This window comes from Nelusetta ayraudi, unplaced genomic scaffold, assembly GCF_046127955.1.
Source record: "Nelusetta ayraudi isolate G7.1 ecotype Tasmania unplaced genomic scaffold, CSIRO-AGI_Nayr_v1 ptg000064l, whole genome shotgun sequence".
NCBI classification, from domain to species: domain Eukaryota; kingdom Metazoa; phylum Chordata; class Actinopteri; order Tetraodontiformes; family Monacanthidae; genus Nelusetta; species Nelusetta ayraudi.
Genome location: NW_027466114.1, coordinates 1,345,001 through 1,365,991, shown reverse-complemented (window position 1 = coordinate 1,365,991; position 20,991 = coordinate 1,345,001). Strand labels below are relative to the sequence as shown.

The 20,991-nt window shown below is 43.1% G+C and overlaps 3 protein-coding genes and 1 long non-coding RNA gene across 4 annotated transcripts in view; 1 reads left to right on the top strand and 3 right to left on the bottom strand.

The window, feature by feature from the left end:
- Positions 1-20,991, top strand: part of LOC142898371 (NACHT, LRR and PYD domains-containing protein 14-like) — a 272,094-nt gene that overhangs the window by 43,043 nt on the left and 208,060 nt on the right. The window lies entirely within an intron of this gene.
- The window catches only part of LOC142898369 (NACHT, LRR and PYD domains-containing protein 12-like), a 487,638-nt gene that overhangs the window by 357,662 nt on the left and 108,985 nt on the right, over positions 1-20,991 (bottom strand). The window lies entirely within an intron of this gene.
- LOC142898407 (uncharacterized) overlaps positions 1-20,991 on the bottom strand; it is a 142,754-nt gene that overhangs the window by 62,604 nt on the left and 59,159 nt on the right. The gene's annotated exons all lie outside the window — the stretch shown is intronic.
- Positions 17,392-20,991, bottom strand: part of LOC142898419 (protein NLRC3-like) — an 18,563-nt gene continuing 14,963 nt past the window's right edge. The window contains exons 7-10 of the mRNA XM_076041352.1: positions 18,670-18,862; positions 18,196-18,267; positions 17,935-18,039; positions 17,392-17,496 (exon numbers count right to left, since the gene is read on the bottom strand). Of these exons, the coding sequence (XP_075897467.1) occupies positions 17,392-17,496; positions 17,935-18,039; positions 18,196-18,267; positions 18,670-18,862 (475 nt within the window). The remainder of the gene's footprint in view (positions 17,497-17,934; positions 18,040-18,195; positions 18,268-18,669; positions 18,863-20,991) is intronic.

Here is a 20,991-nt window from a genome sequence, read left to right as displayed (position 1 = left end):
GTATTGTTTGCTCCATTGTTTTGTAAGTACGAGACATCTCTAAGGTCTGACATAAAAGATGAGAACTTGATTATTCTCAGCACTTTCTGTCATTTAGTATTCTTTATAATCATAGGAGGAGTGATGGCCGATCGAGGCTTTGTTGAAGCTTCGACACTTGATTAAAAAAAATGGTTCATTACTCGAGGCTTCAATGACACAGTGCTCGAGGAGGTCATCTAGTGGTCAATAATATGAAGTGCAATGGAAAGGTGTTGATTGTTTGAGTGTTTGATTCACCATGCATTCTTGTTGGACAACACTACATGGTTGTATGGTTCAATGCTGACACAATAAAATAAAAATGAAAAATGAAGACAATGTCTCTTATTTGGCACGACTGATTGTAGTAGACTATAACTCTATACTTAGCCTGACAGTTTGTGCAATGAATTATATTATATCCTAAAACAAGACTAAATAGCCCATAGTTTAAAAATATGTTCAATAGTAAGTGTTCAGTGGGTCACATGTCAAATGTGATCTATTTAAAATGTAGAATAGATGAGCTAAATAACACATATATAATACGCATTGATGGGAATGGAACTGTCGCCTCAGTCTTGCAAGTCCAAGATTGTCATGATGTACCACAAACCCAAATCACACTGCCTTTTTTTCATCTGAGCTGTGTGAGTAGCGTTAGCGTCTACACACTGTGATTCCTCATCAACTCCCACCAATTTGCATGTTACGGAGCTTAACACTGTCAAACCAAACCCCTGTCGATCAATTCTCCATTGACTTCGAAAGCTCAACTCAGCTCTGAGTCGAGACAACCAAACCAGTGATAGGGTTTCCATACTTCATGAAGCAGTGCACTGGTTTATGCTGTACGTCATCAACCATGTGATTCTTCCTAACCAAAACAGCACTTCTGACTGTATCATGGAGGCATAGAAAAATAGGACTGTATAGCAATTTTCTGTTTGACTGCACGAGATGAGTGTATGGTTTCCAGTGGATATCATGATTATAATAATAATAATAATAATAATAATAATAATAATAATAATAACATTATTATTATTATTATTCTTAGTATTATTATTATTATTATTATTATTATTATTATTATTATTATTATTATTATTAATAACAAGAAGAAGAAGAAGAAGAAGAAGAAGAAGAAGAAGAAGAAGAAGAAGAAAAAGAAAAAGAAGAAGAAGATTTTTTTGATTTTTACAATCACATTTATTTACAAAATACAGGCTAAAAACTTATGCACCTTTCCTAACATAAATAAATGATTAAAACAAAGAATTAAATGAACTAAAAAAAAATGAAATAATGAACAACAACACAAAAACAAAACCCAAACCAAAAGAGACAACCCATTCAAAACAAAACGAAATAAAAATAAAATATTAAATAAATAAATACATAAATAGACAAATAAAAATAAAAACACACACAAAAAAAACACAAACACAAATCAAAAGCCTAAAAAAAGAAAACATTCAATATTTTAGTGCATCAGAAAAAAATAACTTATTGTTTAAAATAGCACACAAAGTATTCTTGTGGCACCAGATTTTTTGGAAAGCGTCAAGGTCTTTCACCATTTTAAAAAAAGAAAACTCGAGGTGGATTCGGGAACGCAGGTTGCGGCGCCACACCATTGTTGCATCATCGCTACCGAGACATTCTATTTTATTTTTCCTTGAGATGTAAATTGCCATTTTCGCTTCTCCAATAATAAAATTTAAAAGTTGCCACATTTCTTTGTTTTTTTTGCTGTAGCCCGTACCATAAATACAATTTGTGATTGTAAAACTCTGATTAAAAGAACTAAAAACATTTGTTAAAACAATAAAAAATGCAGTGAGTCTAAAACAATCAATAAAAATGTGAAAAACCGTTTCGCTGGAGTCGCAGAAGGGGCACTGGTTGGACACAGCAGGGTTAATGATGGAGATGAAAGCATTGGAGGCAATGGCCCCATGCAGGATCCGCCACTGAAGATCTCCTGTTCTTTTCTTCAGTGGCGGCTTGTACAGGACCCTCCAGTGGGGTGTACCGTCCAGTCTTTTACTCCAAGCACACGTTGTTCTTTTCCCCAGAGTCTTTTGGTTAAAAACTTGGACGCACACTTTATAGAGGTCCTTCTTCTTAGTGTGACCAAGGCGAAGGGATGTGGTCTTCAGTAGAGGGCCTTCGGTCTCAAGGCGAGGGGTGATTCTTACAGCCGGGAAGGGTTCTGTGGTGTCTGGCTCTGTGCCTGACTCCAGCTGCACGAGGAGACTGCGTTCTCCAGGGGATAGTCTCTGCCTCCACAGCTGGAGCAGTCTCTCCGTCATCCTGGCGGACTGCAGGCCCAGCACACTTCCCACAGTCTGGTGGTCGCCAAGGGTCGGTCCTGCCGCTCGGACCAGGCGCTGCAAGTCCACGGTGTTTGTCCTGAGCAGAGCAGCCGTCAACCCGGGCGTCGCACCACTAGAAATGTCCAATCTGGCACCATGAATGAGCGGTTCTTTTAAAAGCCAGAACAGAGAATCTGCGGTGTTTTTTTCTTTGCTGCTTCTAAAAAAGGCCCATACTTTAAAAACACTTTGATAAAAAGGAGGAATCCCATTTAACTTTAAAAAATTGGAATCTATTAAAAACAGAGCAGTATACAGTCCCAGTTGACTCACCTCTCTGAAGATGCAGCTGGCCACACCCCTCCACACCAGGTCTGTTGGACCAGTCAGGAAGCGCTGGAGAAAGTGCAGCCTGAAAGCTGCAGTCCTGCTGGCCAGGTGGATGAGGCCCTGTCCCCCCTCCTCTCTCGGTAAAAACAGCACCCCCTGTGGCACCCAATGCTTTTCATCCCAAAAAAAATCTATGACTTTTTCTTGGATTCTGACCATAAGTCCAGCTGGAGGATCCAGACAGGACAGTCGGTGCCACAGGAGGGACGCGACTAGGTTGTTTAAAACCAGAACTCTGCCTCTATAGGACATCTGTGGGAGCAACCATTTCCATTTTTTTATTCTTTGTTCAATTTTTTCCTCCACTCCTTCCCAGTTTTTTTTCACCATGGCCTCGTTTCCGAGGAAGACCCCAAGGTACTTTAGCCCCTCTGTCTTCCAGGCCAGGTTCTGGGGAAGGGTTGGGAGGCCACTTGCCCACTTCCCAACAGCAATTGCCTCACTCTTGCTCCAATTAACTTTTGCGGCAGACATTTTATTATATTTATCAGTTAAAATGGTTAAAATATCAACATCGTTTTGGCTTTTAACTAAAACAATGACATCATCCGCATAAGCAGATAAAACAATGTTGCTATTAAAACCAGGTAAAACCAACCATTAATATTAAAACGTATTTTTGAGAGGAGAGGTTCTAGGGAGAGTGCATAGAGCATCCCAGACAGAGCACAGCCCTGCCGGACGCCCCTCTGCACCCTGAAGGGAGCACACAAACTGCCGTTGAATTTCAGTAGACTCTCAATGTCACTGTACAACACACGGATCATGGCAATGAAGCCAGGGCTGAACCCAAACCTCCCCATGACTTTCCAGAGGAAGCTGTGTTCAACCCGGTCAAACGCCTTTTCCTGGTCTAGCGAAATGAGACCAGTGTCAATACCCAATGAGCTGGAGACCTCCAAAACATCCCGAATTAGGTAGACGTTGTCTACCATGGACCTGCCGGGTACACAGTAGGTCTGGTCCCGGTGGATGACCTGCTCCATGGCTCTTCCCAGCCTGGAGGCCAACGTTTTGGACAGTATTTTATAGTCCACGCAGAGAAGGGACACCGGGCGCCAGTTCTTAATCTCCTGCAGTTGTCCTTTTTTAGGAAGGAGAGTCACCAATGCTCTTCGACAGGAGAGAGGGAGGGAACCACTGTCCAAGCTTTGGTTCAGAACCTGGAGCAGGTCAGCTCCTAGAATGTCCCAGTACTCGTTGTAGAATTCAACGGTGAGTCCGTCGATCCCCGGGGATCTCCGTCCCTGCATGCACTTCAGGGCAGCCGTTAATTCCTCCAGCTGCAGAGGGTGGTCCAGCTGTGCATTGATGTCAGCTGACACCTGCGGTAGAGCTCTGAGAAAGTCTTCCTCCAGTTCAAAGTCTTCCTCATACTCCGATGAGTAAAGCTGGGAGAAGAACTGTGTGGCTCTGCTCCTGATCTCCTGGGGCTCGGTCAGCTCCTGCCCGGTGTCCGTCAGCAGGCAGTGGATGGCCTTGTGCTGTCCGTTCTTCTTCTCCAGGCCGAAGAAGTAGCCAGAGGGAGCATCCATCTCCGAGATGTTCTGGATCCGGGACCGGACCAGCGCCCCCTGTACCCTTGAGTCCAACAGGCTGGCTAAAGCCATCTTTTTGGAGTTGAGGACTTCAATGTGTCCTTGATTTCCTGTGGAATAGCCAAGCGCTTCTAATTCCACTATTTCACTCTCCAGGTCTTTGATTGATCTACATGTATACTGTGTGACATTGAGAGTGTACTGCTGACAGAGTAGTTTCATTTGTACTTTTCCATGGTCCCACCACTGGCTAAGACTACTAAAATCAGATATTTGATTTTTAAAACCACACCAGAAAAATTTTAACACTTCTTTAAAACCTTTATCTAAAATCAAAGCAGAATTAAAATGCCAGTAGGCGCTCTTTGGTAAAATATTTTTTAGTATGACATCACATAAAACCAGAGTGATCAGAAAAAACGGATGGCACAATCCTACAATCTTTAAAAACATTAAAATGATGCTTAAAACAATAAAACCTGTCTAACCTCGCTAGAGAGACCCTGTTCTCTCTCAGGTGGGACCAGGTGTACTGACGACAGTCTGCATGCATCCTCCTCCACACATCCACCAGGTCATGGGAGTAGACCAGCTGCTTCAGAGTGTGCTGGGAAGCTGGATGTGGCTCTGTGTGGTTGCGGTCTAAAAACTCATCTTCAGTACAATTAAAATCCCCGCCCAAAATTAAATAATCCTCCGAGCCGCAGCTGTTTAATTTATTATTAACAATTTCTAAAAACCTCTTCCTCTCTGCTCCATGGTTTGGTGCGTAAATGTTCATAAAAAACAGATTAAAACTGTGGAGCTTGGCTTTGACCAGCAGGCATCTCCCCTTCACCACCTGCTCTACCTCCACCGAGGATGGAGAGAACCTCTTTGAGAGGAGGATGCCCACTCCTCCACTTGCTGTGGTGTTGTGGCTTAAAAACACCCTGCCCTCCCACTCCTTCTCCCAGCACCCCTCAATACTTGGGTCACTGTGGACCTCTTGAAGAAATAAAGTGTTCAAGTGCTTTCTTCTTGCTGTGTCCAACACAAGTGCCCTCTTTTTTGGTTCTCTGGCTCCATTCACATTGAGCGTTCCAATTTTTAAAACCTCCATGTTTGGGATTAAAAAATAAAAAGCACAAAAATTAAGAAATAAAAACACAGATAAAAATAAAATCCCTGTCATCATTTTAAAAATGTATTTCTTTTCGGACTCGTATAAGGTGCTTTTTTAACCTGAAGATTTCTTGCTCAGTTAAATCTGATGAACTTTTGTTTTTTATTTTTATTTTTATTACATGCTTGGCAGACAGAAAAAAAGTGACTTTGTCAGGAAAGTGCTTGTCAATGTTCAGGTTTTTAACTCCTTTTGTTTTTTGCAAGAAGCTTTTTATCATCTTTGCTGAATAAAAATGTTTTTCTCTGTTAGCTAGAGGTGTTGTTAAAACTATTTGAGAGAGCGACAATTCGCTGCAGTCCGATATGGCGCCCTCACTGTCACTGCTGTCTTCAGCAGCAGCTCCAGCCCCCAGTCTACCAGTTTTCCCTCCCCCCTCATTTGACACTGTCTGCTTCCTTTTGCTGCGTCTCTGAGACGCAGCAGTTTTCAATTCTGGTGTTTCAAACAGACCACCCGGTTTTTCAGTCACACAAGACCCACCACCAGTTCTCTCATCCACACCACCCAGTGCTTCAAACACACCTCCACCCACTATCATGTCCTCTGAAGGATCTTTTTCTTTTCTTTTTCCCTCACCTGATTCTTCTACCTCACCCGTTTCCCTCACCTCACCTATCTCTCTCACCACACCCGCACCCAACTCCGCTACCTTCCCTGATTCCTCCACCTCACCTGTCTCCCTCACCTCATCTGCTTCCACCACCCCACCATTTTCCCTCACCTCACCTAATTCATTCACCTCACCTGTCTCCCTCACCACACCCGCACCCAGCTCCGCTGCCTTCCCTGATTCCTCCACCTCACCTACTTCTAACCCCGCACCTGATCCCTCCATCTCACCCGTCTCCCCTCCCTGACTCCCTGACCCACCTGTCTCTCCCAACTCACCCTCTTCCATCTCCTCGACCTCTCCACCTTTGTTCTCTCTCACCTCCTGCTCCTTCGCTCCCTCTTCCCTGCTCGGGCCAGCGCCCCCCCCCCCCCGTATCTCCGGAGTTTCTCCCTCGTGGAGCGGGGACGGGCTTTCCGCTCGGAGCTGCCGCAGCCGCGACTGCCGCACCGCCGACCGGACCCGTCGCGTCAGCACCCGCCCGGTTCGGACAGGCTCTGACGAGGTGTCCCTCCGCCCCACAGCCGAAGCATTTTACCTCCGACGATGTGGCAAACAGAGTATAATCGAAGTCATCCACTCGTACGATGAATCGATAGTTGAACTCTTCCGCCCTGTTGTTTAATATCATGTAAACCTGCCGCCTGTGCGGCACCACATGGCGAAGCAGCGGAGATTTACACCCAGAAAGCAACTTTCTGATCGGGGAGACCAGCTTACCGTGGCGGGACAGTTTCTGGAGCAGGAACTCGTCGCTGATGAAAGGGGGGACGTTGGACAGGGTGATCCGGGCTGCCGGCTGTGTGAGCGGCTGCACCGCCTCGAACAGCCCGTTCACCGTCACCCCGGTCTCCACCAGCAACTTTACCTGCTCCACCCTCTCTAAAAACAGGACACAGCTCGGTTCATTCGGGCTGCCGACTTTACCGAGCTGTGTCCGATCCGCTCCCCCACGGCTAACGCTACGTCTTCTACGTTGCACGAGGAGCCGGCACCTAGCTTGATGCCGTGCTTCCTCGACAGGGAGGAGAACCCTGCAGCCGCCATGACGGCGCACCTGGTCTCCTCCTCCCGACCAGACGGCGTCTGGCCGCAAAACACGACAAAACAAACACTAAAACTAAACTAACTCACACTAAAATAAACTACACAAATACACAAAACCAACCACCAAAGTGTAAAGAATAGAAAAGGTTATAGGTAGCACAATCGCTTCCAATTTTCTCTCTCCCTCTCACGCTCCTTCCGCTCAGAAGAAGAAGAAGAAGAAGAAGAAGAAGAAGATCCAGGTTGAAGCAAAACTTGTTCACTGTTCTATCAGGAGGAAGATTTTTTTTCAATAAATATCAATGTTGGCCCGCGACTTCTCCCAAGTTTAAAATTTTGACCCACTGTGTATTTGAGTTTGACACTCCTGGTGTACAGGCTCTGATCACTGCAGCGCCTGTCCTCATGTGACAACCAAGCTACTGCGAACTGAACCTCTCACTCCTCCGCAGCCTCCAGTTTCACTTTAGGGCGCTGATGGTTCGACATGGAATCCTTTCTTCTCTGAAACATTCCGACGATACACTCATTAAAAAGCCCCTTGAGCCTCGTGGTCAGATCTGGGCTGCACATCTCGTCATTAAAATTGAATGCACATATATCTATATGGGGTTTTCCCTTTTTTTTTTTTTGCTTTCTTAGTAATTCACGTGAGGCCGCATCAACGCCAGCTAATTTGAAACGGCGTGACGGAACACCGACAGACTGGCGATCCGTCAGGAGGGACGCTGGACCCTGAAAAACCAGCAGCGCTTCTGGCGCTGGGAGGAGCTTTTTTCTTTCTTTCCTTTCTTTTTTCTTTGCTTGCAGATGCATCATGCTGGCGATGCTGCGACGGCGAGAACGGACACAACTCACCCTCATGGTCGGCGTGACGCTCCCGGGGCGGGGCTTGCTGTCGCGAGGCCTGAGGGTGCCATTGTCCCCGCAGACGGGAGGGTGAAGCTGCAGCTGATGCCTCTCCTCCTGCAGGGGAGGAAGGAAGGAGGACAGAGGAAGGAGGCTCAGCGTCCTCGTTCACAGCCGCTCGCTTTGTCAGTCTGCAGGCGCTGTTTTTTCTTTTTTTGGTTTTGTTTTTTTCTCCGTGCCGTGCAGATCGCAGAGATGAGGGCACGGGACACTTTGAGGGGGGAAAAGAATTCACTTTCTCAAACTCATGAGGAGCAGTAAATAAAAAATGAGGGCTTATTTTGGAAATCTTTAGACCAGCGGTTCTAAACTGGTGGAGTCTCAGGACCCACATTTTTGTTCTTTATCATGAAGTCACCACCCAGATTCATTCCACAAAAATGAAAACGCTAGCCCACCTTCTATCATGTCTAGTAAAGAAATCGGTGACATTATTGAATTGAATTATGTGACTTGCAAATTAAATGCCAAACATTTTCTCTGTAAATATATATATATTTTTAAATCCCTTTAAAAAATAGGGAAAGTGCCCATGAAGCCGTGATCCAATCAAAACAGCTCCACAACCCACTTTTGGGTCGCGATCCACCAGTTGAGAAATGCTGCTTTAGGACGATTTTCCTTCTTTGAGTCCATTGTGAAGCGTTCACTGACTGTTTTAATCTATTACCAGCGCTATGATGGCAGTGAAGCATGGATCCATACAATACAACACAAAACAGGTTTTCTTTTTAATTTCTCCTTTCTTTGCAGCAGTGGATGAGAATGAGACTCTAAACAGGACAGTGTTTTATCAGTGCTTTGTCAACGTCCTCCAAGTGGACTAATTCATCAACAGCAACCTATGTTGACGATGGAGAAGATGAAATAGAAATTCCTGGCATCTTCTGAAACCTGAAGACGACATGTCTCTCTACGGCTCAACTAGCTGGATGCTCTTTTAAAAAATACGGCGGATGGCAACCAAGCCACGTCTGCACAGTGTCCTGAACTGGGCGACACTGTTTCATATTTAGTCTCAGTCGGCTCGGCCGAGCCGTCGTGACGAACGCTGAGCCCAATCGCCTCAAATAAATGTGACACGTTTTGTAACAAATATATTTTTGAAAGAACCCAAAAATAAACTGGGTGACAAATCAGAAGAGTGGAGCTTTTTTCAGGTATAAGTCAAACACATCCAGTTTTTTTTATTAATGTCCCCCATCCCTAAATACGATGCCAGAGATAAAGTGAGGGCTTAAATTCAACTCCTGGATAAGATTGTGAAGATGATGTCGTGGTTATGAGGAGTGTCTGAGGATCAGCTCTGCGTGGAGTTTGCATGTTTTCCTCGTGTCTGTGCAGGTGTCATCAGCTTTCCCATCACAGTCAAAATCATGCTGTCTAGGATTAACATCAATTAGTCGCCCTCGACTGATCTGAATGTGCAAGTTAGTGACATTCAGCTAATCACAGAGCAGCTAATCATGGAGACGCGATGAAGCAACTCGATGAAGTTCAAATTGAGCATCATAATGAGGAAGGACGAGGATTTAAGAGACTCTGAATGTGGTCAACGCGGTTTAAGTCGTACTTTAAAAACTGCTGATCTACTGGGATTCTCACAACATCACAAGCATCTCTGCGCTTTACAGGGAATGATCCCCGAAAGAGGAAACGTGCAGTGACAGGAAAATGCCTCGTTGATGTCCGAGGTCAGAGGTCAGAATGAGCAGACTGGGTGGCTGGAAACCACACGAAGGCCTCAGCAACTCAAATAACTCACTGAAGGAAGTGTCTGCCAGGTTCAGAGAGGTTGGTGACCCCTGCTGTATATAATGGCATCAGTGGCGTTCCTTCTCGTTAACTCACGTTCAGAGTAGTAGGGACAAATCGTTACTTAGTGTGTGTGTGTGTGTGTGTGTTTTTTGTGTGTGTGTGTGTGCTCTCACCACTAATCGTTTGATGAGCTGATCTCTCTCTGTCAGCCTCTCCTGAAGCCTCCCCAGCTGCTGGTCCTCACACCGGGGCTCCCTCCTCCTGCAGCGCTCCTCCCGCTCATGCAGCCTGCGCGCGCGCACACACACACACACACACACACACACACACACACACACACACACACCAATACACGGTCATGGTCACTGCCACCTGCCATATTTTCCGCTCCCTGCCCCCCCGCCACTCACTCATTCTCCAGGGCCACGATGCGAGCCTGCAGGTGCGTCCTTCACGTCCTCCTCCCACCGCTCCTCCCAGTGCTTCTGCGACTCCTCCAGCTTCTCCATCTCCACCCGCAGCTTCTCCACCTCCTCTTTCAGACGCTGCGCCTCCTCCTCCAGCTGGGCGTCCCGCTTGTCGAGCACTTTGGGGCCCTCCTCCTCCTCCTCCTCTTCCTTCTTTCTCTCCACCTCGCGGTTCTTCTGCACTGACCTGGGCGGGCATGGTGGATACAAGATCTCAGAAAATCTGAATGAATAAATAAATCCCCCAAACAGAGTCAGTCACCGTCCAACCGACCAGACGCTAGAGTTTGACGTGCGCAGAAGGAGAGGAAGTTGTCCCACCTGTCCTTCAGCTGCTTCTTCAGCGTGGTATTCTCCCTCTGCAGCTCCTGCATGGCGCAGCGACTCCCGTCCAGCTGCCGCTCAAACACCTGGTACTGGTTCTGCTGCTTCAGGTCCTTCACACAAACACACACGTGAAAAAAGTGCACATGGTCAACGTTGGAATCTCAGCATCGATGATTTGTTTGATTTGGGTTACAAAATATGGTTGAAAGAAAATTCTGACCTCATGACACACACACACACACACACATACACACACACACACACACGCACAGGCAGTGGGGAGGTTATAGCTCTGTTTAAAAACCAGCACATGCAGACACAGAAACAGAGGGGTGTGTTTGTGGCTCCAGCTGTGGGAATAAATGTGTTTTTTGTGAGTCTGTTGTGTGTGTGTGTGTGTTCCGTACCTGCTGCAGAGCCATCATCTGCAGCTGAGCCTGTCGGTCCTTGATCTGCTGCATGTGTCTCCGGGTCATCTGGCGGCTCCACTCCGTGTGTTGCTGGGTCAACTCTGCCCGCTGTTTCTCTGATGTCAGCGCGCGCACACACACACACACACACACACACACACACACACACACACACATACAGGTGTATCTGACATTAGAAGGGCCTCGTCTTCAAACTAGTTTTTTTGCTGAATTAGACCGGCACCATTTTCCACTTATGCAACAAACATGTGGTTAATGTCAAAAAAATCAGTTTAACCTGTACAACCCAAATGTCACTTCAAATAGTGAATACACAGAAGAGAAGGGCAAAATATAACAACCTGATCTCATGATGAATTAAGTGGACAAAAGATAATGAGATACTTAACTGCGCCTATGACACAAATGGTATTTCTCAGGACCAACTTCTTTTGAGAGGACTGTGCCTACACACACACACACACACAAAGATGGTACCGATGTGTATTTAGGGGTCAAACATGAATTAATGGAACATAGGTGGACACGCATGCAAATGACAGGATTGTGCATTAAGGTGCTCTCATTTAAAATTTTAGATAAGTAGTGCGGCAGACTGGATGCGCACCACTGGTTGCCATTGTGTGGCTCCAAAGATTCCCAAATGACCAGTCCAGTCAGAGCGTTACTTTCCTTTTGTAAGTCCAAATGCAACCATGTTATACAATGCGACCACGGCCGTAGCACATGTAAACATGCATGCTTGGCAGTTGGTCCATAATCCCTGATAATTCAAAAAATAAATCAAAGTTTAGATGCAATGATTAAGCAAGATTTATTTTTCATTTAGAGAAACATCACATTAAGAACACGATTTTTCTGTTGTTTCACACGTTCGCTGCCATTAGTAGTTTTAACTGCTGCTGCTAAAAAAATATATATATATATAAAACCAAACAAAAAACACTTTGTTTGTTCGGTCATTTTCTTTTTTCTGGATTTTTGCCCTTGCTCTCTGCACGTTCAGTCAGGGCTGGAAAAAAAATAATGTTTTGTCTTCACATGGCGGCGTTGACGGACCAAAATAATTTCAAAAGTAGCTCATGAGTTCAATCGTCCTTGCTATTGCATCACTTACCTTCTGATGCACCCTCTTGGTTGGCGTCAATATCTGGAGACTGGGATATATAGGGAGCGAGAGATAGATTTGTATGGAGATAGAGATATATGGATAGATAGAAACAGATGGAGACAAGAGGTAGACGAAGAGATAGAGAGAGAGAGATCAGAGATAGATGGACAGATAGATGGATGAGACGGAGAGATGGATGGAGACAGAGAGATAAATAGAGATAAGAGACAGACAGATGCAGAACGGTATATATAGATACCGAGAGACAGAGATAGAAATAGACAGACGGGAATAGATAGAGATACAAAGATAGAGAGAAACAGATAGATACATAGATAGATGGAGAGATAGATAAATGGAGATAGAGACAGAGATTGGGAGATAGATAGAGGGGGGTAAATAATCCAAACACCATGTAAATCCACTGACACATGCAAACCCCATATCAGAGTAGCTGTCACATGTTAACAGGCAACACCTAATAGCCATTCGGAACATTTTAATCCAAACGGACAAAGTCTGCATGTAGACATGGCAACTATTGAAGGGCTAACCATTAGACGGCTGATAAGATCTGTCTGGAGGTTCCTCTGCAGGTTGCTTCGCACTGTTCATCTCTGCTGAAGCTGTAGTGTAGCTCAAAATTAGCCATCCCAACAAAGCCAACATATACATATGATGGAAAATCAGTGTGCCTACCTTGGTCCTGTGAGTATGTCGGGAGATTTTCTTCCTCAAACTCGCTCTGTTCACTTTCATCAGACAACTGTAGGTCATCTAACAAAATTTATATTAGCTTGTATAAATTAGGAAGTAAAAGTGAAAACCATTGCTAGAGACAATCTGACCCATTTTAATGCATCAAAAATTGCAAGAGAATTAACTTTTCACAAAATAAAAGTATATATATTTACCATCTATTTCTATCTCCTCAAGTGTTTTGCCTTGAAGACTTGTAAGGGATGCCTTTTCCAGGGCTAGCAAAAGTTTTGAAACTTTGGCAAGCTGTGTTGTGGCGTCTGGCAGTCTGTGGAATTCCCTGTGCACTCTGATGTCGTGTCCAAGGAAATCTGCAACTTGGTCCAATTCGTGATTTTTGAGATTAAGGACCTGCGATAAAGTTGCGACATGCTTTCGCAATTGTGTCGACCTCAGGAGTTGAGGGTTCTGAGCCCCGCATTCGTCGGCATAAACCCTCAGACAGTCCTGTCCTCGGTAAGGTGTGAGACAATGTGGTCTGGCGAAAAGAAATAGATTGTCCTCTGGGACACCACAGTCTCTTCCTTTATTTATTAAAAGTGTCAAGGCATCGACCATACCTGGTGACAACAACACAGCGACCTTCCTTCCCCGCTTTCCCCTAATTTCAACGCGACTAAAGTGGTTGCATAGTTCCAATTCAAACTTTGTGAGCCCGACTGCAACATCCTTATGCAAGGCGCTTGTGTCCCGCTCCAGGAAGCCCTTCATATGCATTTTCGAAACTTCGCCTCCACGTCTCCGATTGAATAGTATCACGTTTGCCATTGTCGCCTTGCATAGTTCAGCATATGATTGTGGCGATAACTTATTTTTCAAGTCCTTGGTTGCCTGTTCAGAGACCTTTTCCAGATGCTTATGTAGACGCTGTACATCTTGTGTAAACGGAAGAGTGGACGGCTTGTTAAAGTGACGCTCATTCAGTGTCGTTAAAGCTGCACGAGAAACCAATTCTGACCACTTTTTGGAATATAGGACCTTAAAAGTCTCTGCGGACTTCCTCAGCTCATTATCTTCAGCCGTCAGTGCTCGGCAGTATAAAATGTCACTCACTTTTTGCAGTGAGTGACCCAGCTTGAGTGTGAGACTTGGGGTTCGGTAGCAATGCTTGTTATCATCAAACCCAGCCACTTTTATTACTGCTTGGATGACCACTTCAAATTTCGCAGGTCGAATGGCATCTTCAAGAGTGTGTATTCCAAATTCTTTTCTCAGTGTTAGCAGAAGTCTCCCGATTTCTCTCAGTTTTTGTCTCACATAGTCGCCTTTTGTGGGATCTTGTCCATGTTTGTTTAAGAAAGACTGTGCAAGCTGGAGAATACAATAGTCATTACGGACCGTAGCAGTTATCTCATCGTCTTTCATGACACTTAGCAGCTTCCACACCCCTGCAGATATTTGCTGACATGCAGTTGATTCAGACATGGCAGCCAAAGACGCAACCCTGGTTCTTCCAGTCGCTGTATTGGATCCAGCTGGTTTGGGTGCGCATTTTTTGACATGTCGCCACAGATCCCTTTTCAGATAGAATGCCTTGCAGTACATACAATGCACATAGTCTTTCACATTGTAATTTTTCTTCTTGGCTGTGCGTCTAGGTTTTAATGATCCAGCTCCATTTTCCAAAACATCTTTGTTATGGCTGTAGTTTCCCTTGCTGCGAAGCTTGACAAGCATTTTCATGCGCTCCTTGGACTTTTTGGGAAGCGTCAAAACTCGAGCCACATCCACATGCGTATTCTCATGAGTTTTTAAGTGACGCGTAAATTTTGTCTGGGCTTTTCCACAAATGTAGCAATACGTTTTATTTCTGAGAGAGGAGGACTGTAAGATCTGTTGGTCTTCAGGTTCAGTCTGATCGTTAACAGAGATGTCTTCAGGACCAGAATTACTCTTCCCAGCTCCTGACAGTTCATTTGTGACGACCACATCTCTAGGTAGCAAATCACTGCTGGAAATCTCAAAATTCTGTAATTCCAAATGTTTGTGATATATTTTTCTTGATTGGGGACATCGGAATTACTGTCAGAATCAGGCACGTATTCCTCCCCTGAGGATGCGATGTCACTTGAACTTTCTTTTTCAGACACCTATTTAAAAAGATAAAGACAACCCTTTTGTCCACTTTGAGAGCAAATCACAGAGAATAATTATACTACAACACTTACTGTCAGCGTCTCTGGAATGTTCTTCACATGCTTAATGTAACACGTTCTGTGCCAGGGCTGGTTACAAACTAGGCAGAAAATACATTTATTAAAAAAGGAATTTATTGTCAGCGTATGAACCTAAACTTTCAGATGCTTGCATGAGAATGAATTCCACAAGTGCTCTGTGCGCAACTGTCTCAGCTGCTCGCATTCAAAAAGCACAGGTCGCCTTTTTTTTTTACGAGGATGATTTTGTCAGCAAGTGGGCGGCATGCAAATCTCCACTGTAGCAGAAGAAGATTGGTTGACCGACTTTGCCAATAGGACAGCACAAGGTCAAGCCACACAGGCCTGTATGCCTCAATGACTGCATTGGGATTTGGTAGAATATATACGACATTGACTTGAATGTTTGCAAAATGTCACAAACCTATAGTTCAAGGCTTTAAGTTTGTTCAAGCGCATCTCTTGTTTCCCATATCATTGACATTAATGACTGAAAAAGGCTGATGTTTTGTTGTAAATTTGTTTCCTGTTGTACACATAGGACATTTTTTTTTAATTTTGGTAAAACCATTTCCTTCTTGTACATGGAATTTTTTTCCCCGACAATGGTTTTCAAAGGAATCATAACTGAAAAAAAAAAAAAAAAAAAAAAAAAATTCAATACACCACATGCAGGAGAAATTTAAGATGTTGACTACATTGATATGTTTTTGTACTGACCCCCATCTAGTGGGTGGGAGTATGTTGCCCCCCTTCAGTTATATTTGCCAATCATAAAAGACAGGACATGAAGGAAAAAGGAAAAATGTTAGTGCACCTTATTTAGCAGATTTGCAAGGAATTTGAAAATGAACACGCTTTTACTTTACTAAAATCTGGCTGAGCCCGTCTAGTTTATGCTTGTAGACTTTGGTCAATATCTCTATGTATTCACCTTAGACATTTACACAACATTATTAATACAAGATAAGTTACAAAAAAAACCTATTAGTTTATATAGGCAACATCTTAAATTTCACCTACATGAATGCAGAGTTGTATTGTTTATTTTTTAAATGACATTTATTTATAGATTTTTTTTTTTTAATCTTCAGGGAAAAAATAAACTGAAAAAAAATCAGCCTCTTACTGAACAAATCCTAGCAAAAAAAAAATTATTGGTGCAAGTTCTTGATGGGAGCAGCTGAGAGTTTCCACATGCGAGAATTTCTCACACGAGCATTTGAAAGTTTTCTGTGCAAGTTCAAGCATGTTTTTTCCTGTCATGTCAAAAAAGCTCATGAGCAGAAATACAGGTTATAAAAAAAAAACTTATGCGTGTGACTTTTGTTCACGGGACTTTTGGTAGTGTTCCGATGCCATAATTAGTGCAAAGACAGTTCTTTGTCAAATCATATAAGGCAAATAAAAGCAGATGCATATGATTTAACACCAAAATAGCAGAGTTACACATGTCATGTAACAATACTAGTTGTTTTGTTCAAACTTGACGTTAAATTTAGGAATGTGGAGTATACTATTATGACAATCCATATTTTGCAACCAATACATTTGATGATTGCTTACTAGATTGCACAGGTGACTTGGAAGTTAGTTTTCCATAGAGTACCTCTGAACATACAGGACTCATTTGGAGGGTGAAAAAAGCAACATGTTTTGTAGATGAAAACTACAGACAAACTACTGTTCTTTATTCAAAATTACAGCAACCCATTTCAGAGACCGTTATCTCAAAAAAAGCAACAGTCCTATGGTTTTTCATGTCATCACAACCAGACAAATTGCAGTCAAAATATACACAGGACTCAATAAAAAGAATAAATACTCACTTTTACATCTCTCACCAATCCATTTCATGCAGCACATTTTTCTAAACTTGGTATTTCTTCAATGACCAGCTCATGATCACAGTTCTGTTGGAAAAAAAGGGGCAATTAAAAGACCATTTCTGATCTGACCTGACACCTATCAAACACTGATCATATTCATTTAGTGTAGGCAAAAGGGACATTTTTTGGACAGTCAAAATGCAAAGTAAAATTGTCTGAATGTATTTTTTATGTTTAACCTTTTTTTCTTTATATCCATATTACATGTTAAAAACAAAAAAACAAAGCTCATTGTCCATTGGCAGATGCCAATGGACAATGAGCTTTTATACCAATTTATACCATAATTGGCCGAAAGAACAATGGATTGCAAATGACGCTAGCCTAGCACATATAATAGTAAATGGATGCCATTTAAATAGATTTTCAGGACCTTTAAAATTCCGTAATTTTGAACAATGTAATCTAATGTTGACACTGGTCCATCTGGACATTAGACAGCAACCATGCCTCGACACCTGTGGATATTTACATTGTGCAATTTGAAACTCAAAACTCAAAGGACAAAGTCAGCGGTGACGAATTCACCTGGTTATTGTTGTCAGAACTGCATGTGGCCATGTCAGGAGGCTGGAAAGGCACCTCTTTGGAAATCTACAAAGACACAATTACAGGCTGATCTCATCATTGTGCTTCAAAAATCTGAACTGGAAGACGAGAACTGTGGACGAACATGATCACACATCTTATGTGTATTTATGTAGACACAAGAGAGCCATGTCCATAGCTTGGCTAATCAGTAAAGTAGGAATACATGGAAGGTTCACGCACGCTTAAAAAAAAACAAAACCAAACAGTCCTCCTAATGGCTGCACCTGTCTAGGAGAGTATTACACAGGACCTGTGTGTCCACCCACTGCTAAAGGCAACTCCTCCATCCATCCTTTCAAACACAAAACTCAAAGTCCTCCTAATATCTCCACCTGACAAGCTGAGACATACACAGGACCGTGTGTCCACATCCTGCCGACTACAACTAATGAGTTTATACCTCTAGGAAAAAGATCCAACAGTCAGTGATGATCAATTTACCTCAATGTTGGCGGCGGGGGAACTGCACATGGCCACATGAGGAAGCTGGCATGGCACCTCTTTGGAAATGTTCATGGAAAGAGAACCACTGCGTTTAACTTCATACTTTAACAAAAAAAAGCAGAAAAAAGAAAATAAAGACCTGTACGACACAGGAGGAAGTGTGTCTACTTCCTGCTGACAATTATTCATGAGTTCGTACCTCTTAAGAAAAAATAAAAAAGGGTGGAGGAAAAAAAAAAATACTAGTGATCATCTCACCTGGTCATTGTCATTTTTGTCAGAACTGCATGTGGCCACATCAGCTGGCTGGAAAGGCACCTCTTTGGAAACCTTAAAAAACAAACAAACATATACAGCATTAAGGGACTGGACTTTGCAATGAAAACACAAGTGAGTACTTCCACTTTGAAAACCATGAGGATGATAAGCAACAATTTGGTGTCAGGTTAAAAAAAAACAACTATTGTCTGTCATCATACAACAGAGCCAAGTTTCCACAACTTCAAGAGTCTGATTTGACTTATGTTAACGCATTTTTAATGGACTGTAAACTTACTAATCACTCCTGCAATACTGTAAATAGGCCGCTATATCCTGCTGAATATTACTCATGAGTTTAAGTTTAGATAATTTGAGTTTGTATTTCTAAGTGCAAACTAACACGCAACAAGCTTAACATATTAGTTTTAATGTATTTAATTAATGTGGGGGTAACCCTGCATTTCAAAATACCTTGCTTCTCCATGGCCAGTCAGAATCCCCGTAATTGTAGGTAATTTCTTCCCCTCGGGAGATGTCCTTGATGGCAAACAAACACAGATGAGGCCGTCCATCCACGCTGATGATTCTCATTTTGCTGTTTGGATTGATGTGTTCACCGTTACCCAGTCTCCCTAGTGAGCCATCATCTCTGGCAGCATCAACACTAAAAAAAAATCAAGAAAACAATACTCTATAAGGGCACAGGATCATTCATCATATTGCTTTGACTGAGGTAGCAGAGTTTGCATTTAAAGCTATGGTAACATACCATAAAAGCTGTCCATTAAAATGAAACTCAAAGAGGAAAACTTTGAGTGCATCATGGTACAATTTCAACCTGATTTCACGTTCTTTTTTATTTATGATATCTCCTCTGTACTCTATGAGAAAATCTCCTTTATTTATGGTCCGCTGGCTGAACACACCTCGACCTGAAAGCATATACAAGTAGACAAAAGTGATTATGTTTATACAATTTCACACACAAGGGCTGTGTCAAACAATTTTTTGATAATCCAACTTAAATTAAATCATATCAAGTATAGTTAATTAAACATTTTCTCAATTGGCAGCCTCCCTGTAGTTCATGAATAGGAGGAGCAAAATGAAACAAAAAACATAATTCAGAAGCAGAATAACAGGAGAATGATTTCCAGGTCGAGGAAAGAAAAGTGAAAGTAGACAATATGCCATTTTTGTAAAATCACCTTTAACTGAATCAATGTATTTTATCTTATCTTTGCCCAAGCCACCAAATTTGATAATGTATATGAACATAAGAAGTGCTAACGTATTCCACGATATGGACTGAGAACAAACAGACTGAGAGAAAGAGCAACATGAAAGCGCAACAAAACGAAATGCACCACTCAGCCCCACCCCACCCACGTGCATTCAGCCGCAAACTCAGCTATCGTCACAGTTTTCATGGTATAGAAAATACACAAATAGAATCCTTGTCTCTCTACCGATCGTTGGCTTGTCGTAAATAAAACATTTCAGTAGTGATGTTCTCTCTGACACGGGGCTTCGAACCACGCCCCACAACTCGGTAGGGTTTTTTTCTGAAGCGCTGCTCCGGAGCTTGCTTCAAACCACGTGACTGATGACGTTTGAACCACTTCACCGCTTCATTCAGACTGAATCAGCTGGCTGGTTTGGTTCAGTGGGCGGGGCTTTGAAAGACTGGCAGGTCTCAGTTGAGTTTAAAATGGATGAAACGGCGCAATGCGTTGCCTATCTGGTCGATACCTTTTGGATTGATTTGATTAGCGTTCGTATTGCTTTCGGTTTGCTTTCTTATTGCTCTGCAACGGAACCAACCAGGAAGAGATCTCAAGTCTGGGAGCATTTTGAAATCGTGCCGCCGAACAAGGGAATTTGTTACAAGCGTATTACTCAACTTATTCATACAGTAACAAATAAACCGCGCGCACACGCGCACACCTCTTGTGATCTCTTAATGATAAACTCATTGGAGTTGAAACCACAAGTATCTTCTCATTGTCTTCATTACTTGATCCAAGATTTAAAACACTCGGATTCCAAAGCCCTGAAAATGCTGAGTCAGCTGTGCGCCGGTTAAAATCTGAGTGTGCGGCATTGTTGCGGAATGTTCCGCATGAAGAGGAGCCGCCGTCTACTTCGAGAGCACAGCCAGAACCAGCTGCATCTTCCCAAGGTACAAAAATTATAGAATTAGGATCAATAGACTTTATTTTTCATTTTTTCATGTACAGACTAAACTTTATCTAATGTTTCATTTTCAGCCATTGACCTGTGGAAGCTGTTGGACAGGGATGCTGAAGGAGCGAGGGCATCCAGCAATGCTACTGCTGATGCCATAGTGGAGGTGCAGTGTTATCACAGGACCCTCTTGTGTACTGGATGACACACAAAGCTGTATACCCAAACCTATACAAGCTGGCAAACGAGTACCTGCCTGGCAACACCAGCATCCTCTGTGCCCTGCGAGAGGGTGTTTTCGAAAGCTGGGGAAATAGTTTCCGAAAAGAGAAACCACCTCAAACCCTTTTACTGTGGAGAAACTGTTGTTTTTAAATAAAAACGCATAAGCATCCAAGTTCACCCAAGCACCTTAAGCCCATACACCCCATCTGTACATAAAATATAGAGAAAAAAGAAAATGAAAAAAAAATTATGTGTGTGTATATATATATATATACACATATTATGAATCAATTTCTTCTTTTTATCTGCATATTCACATATACTTTACCTCTTTACTACCATTATTTCTGACCCTAACATTTTCAGCAATGATTTTGGCAA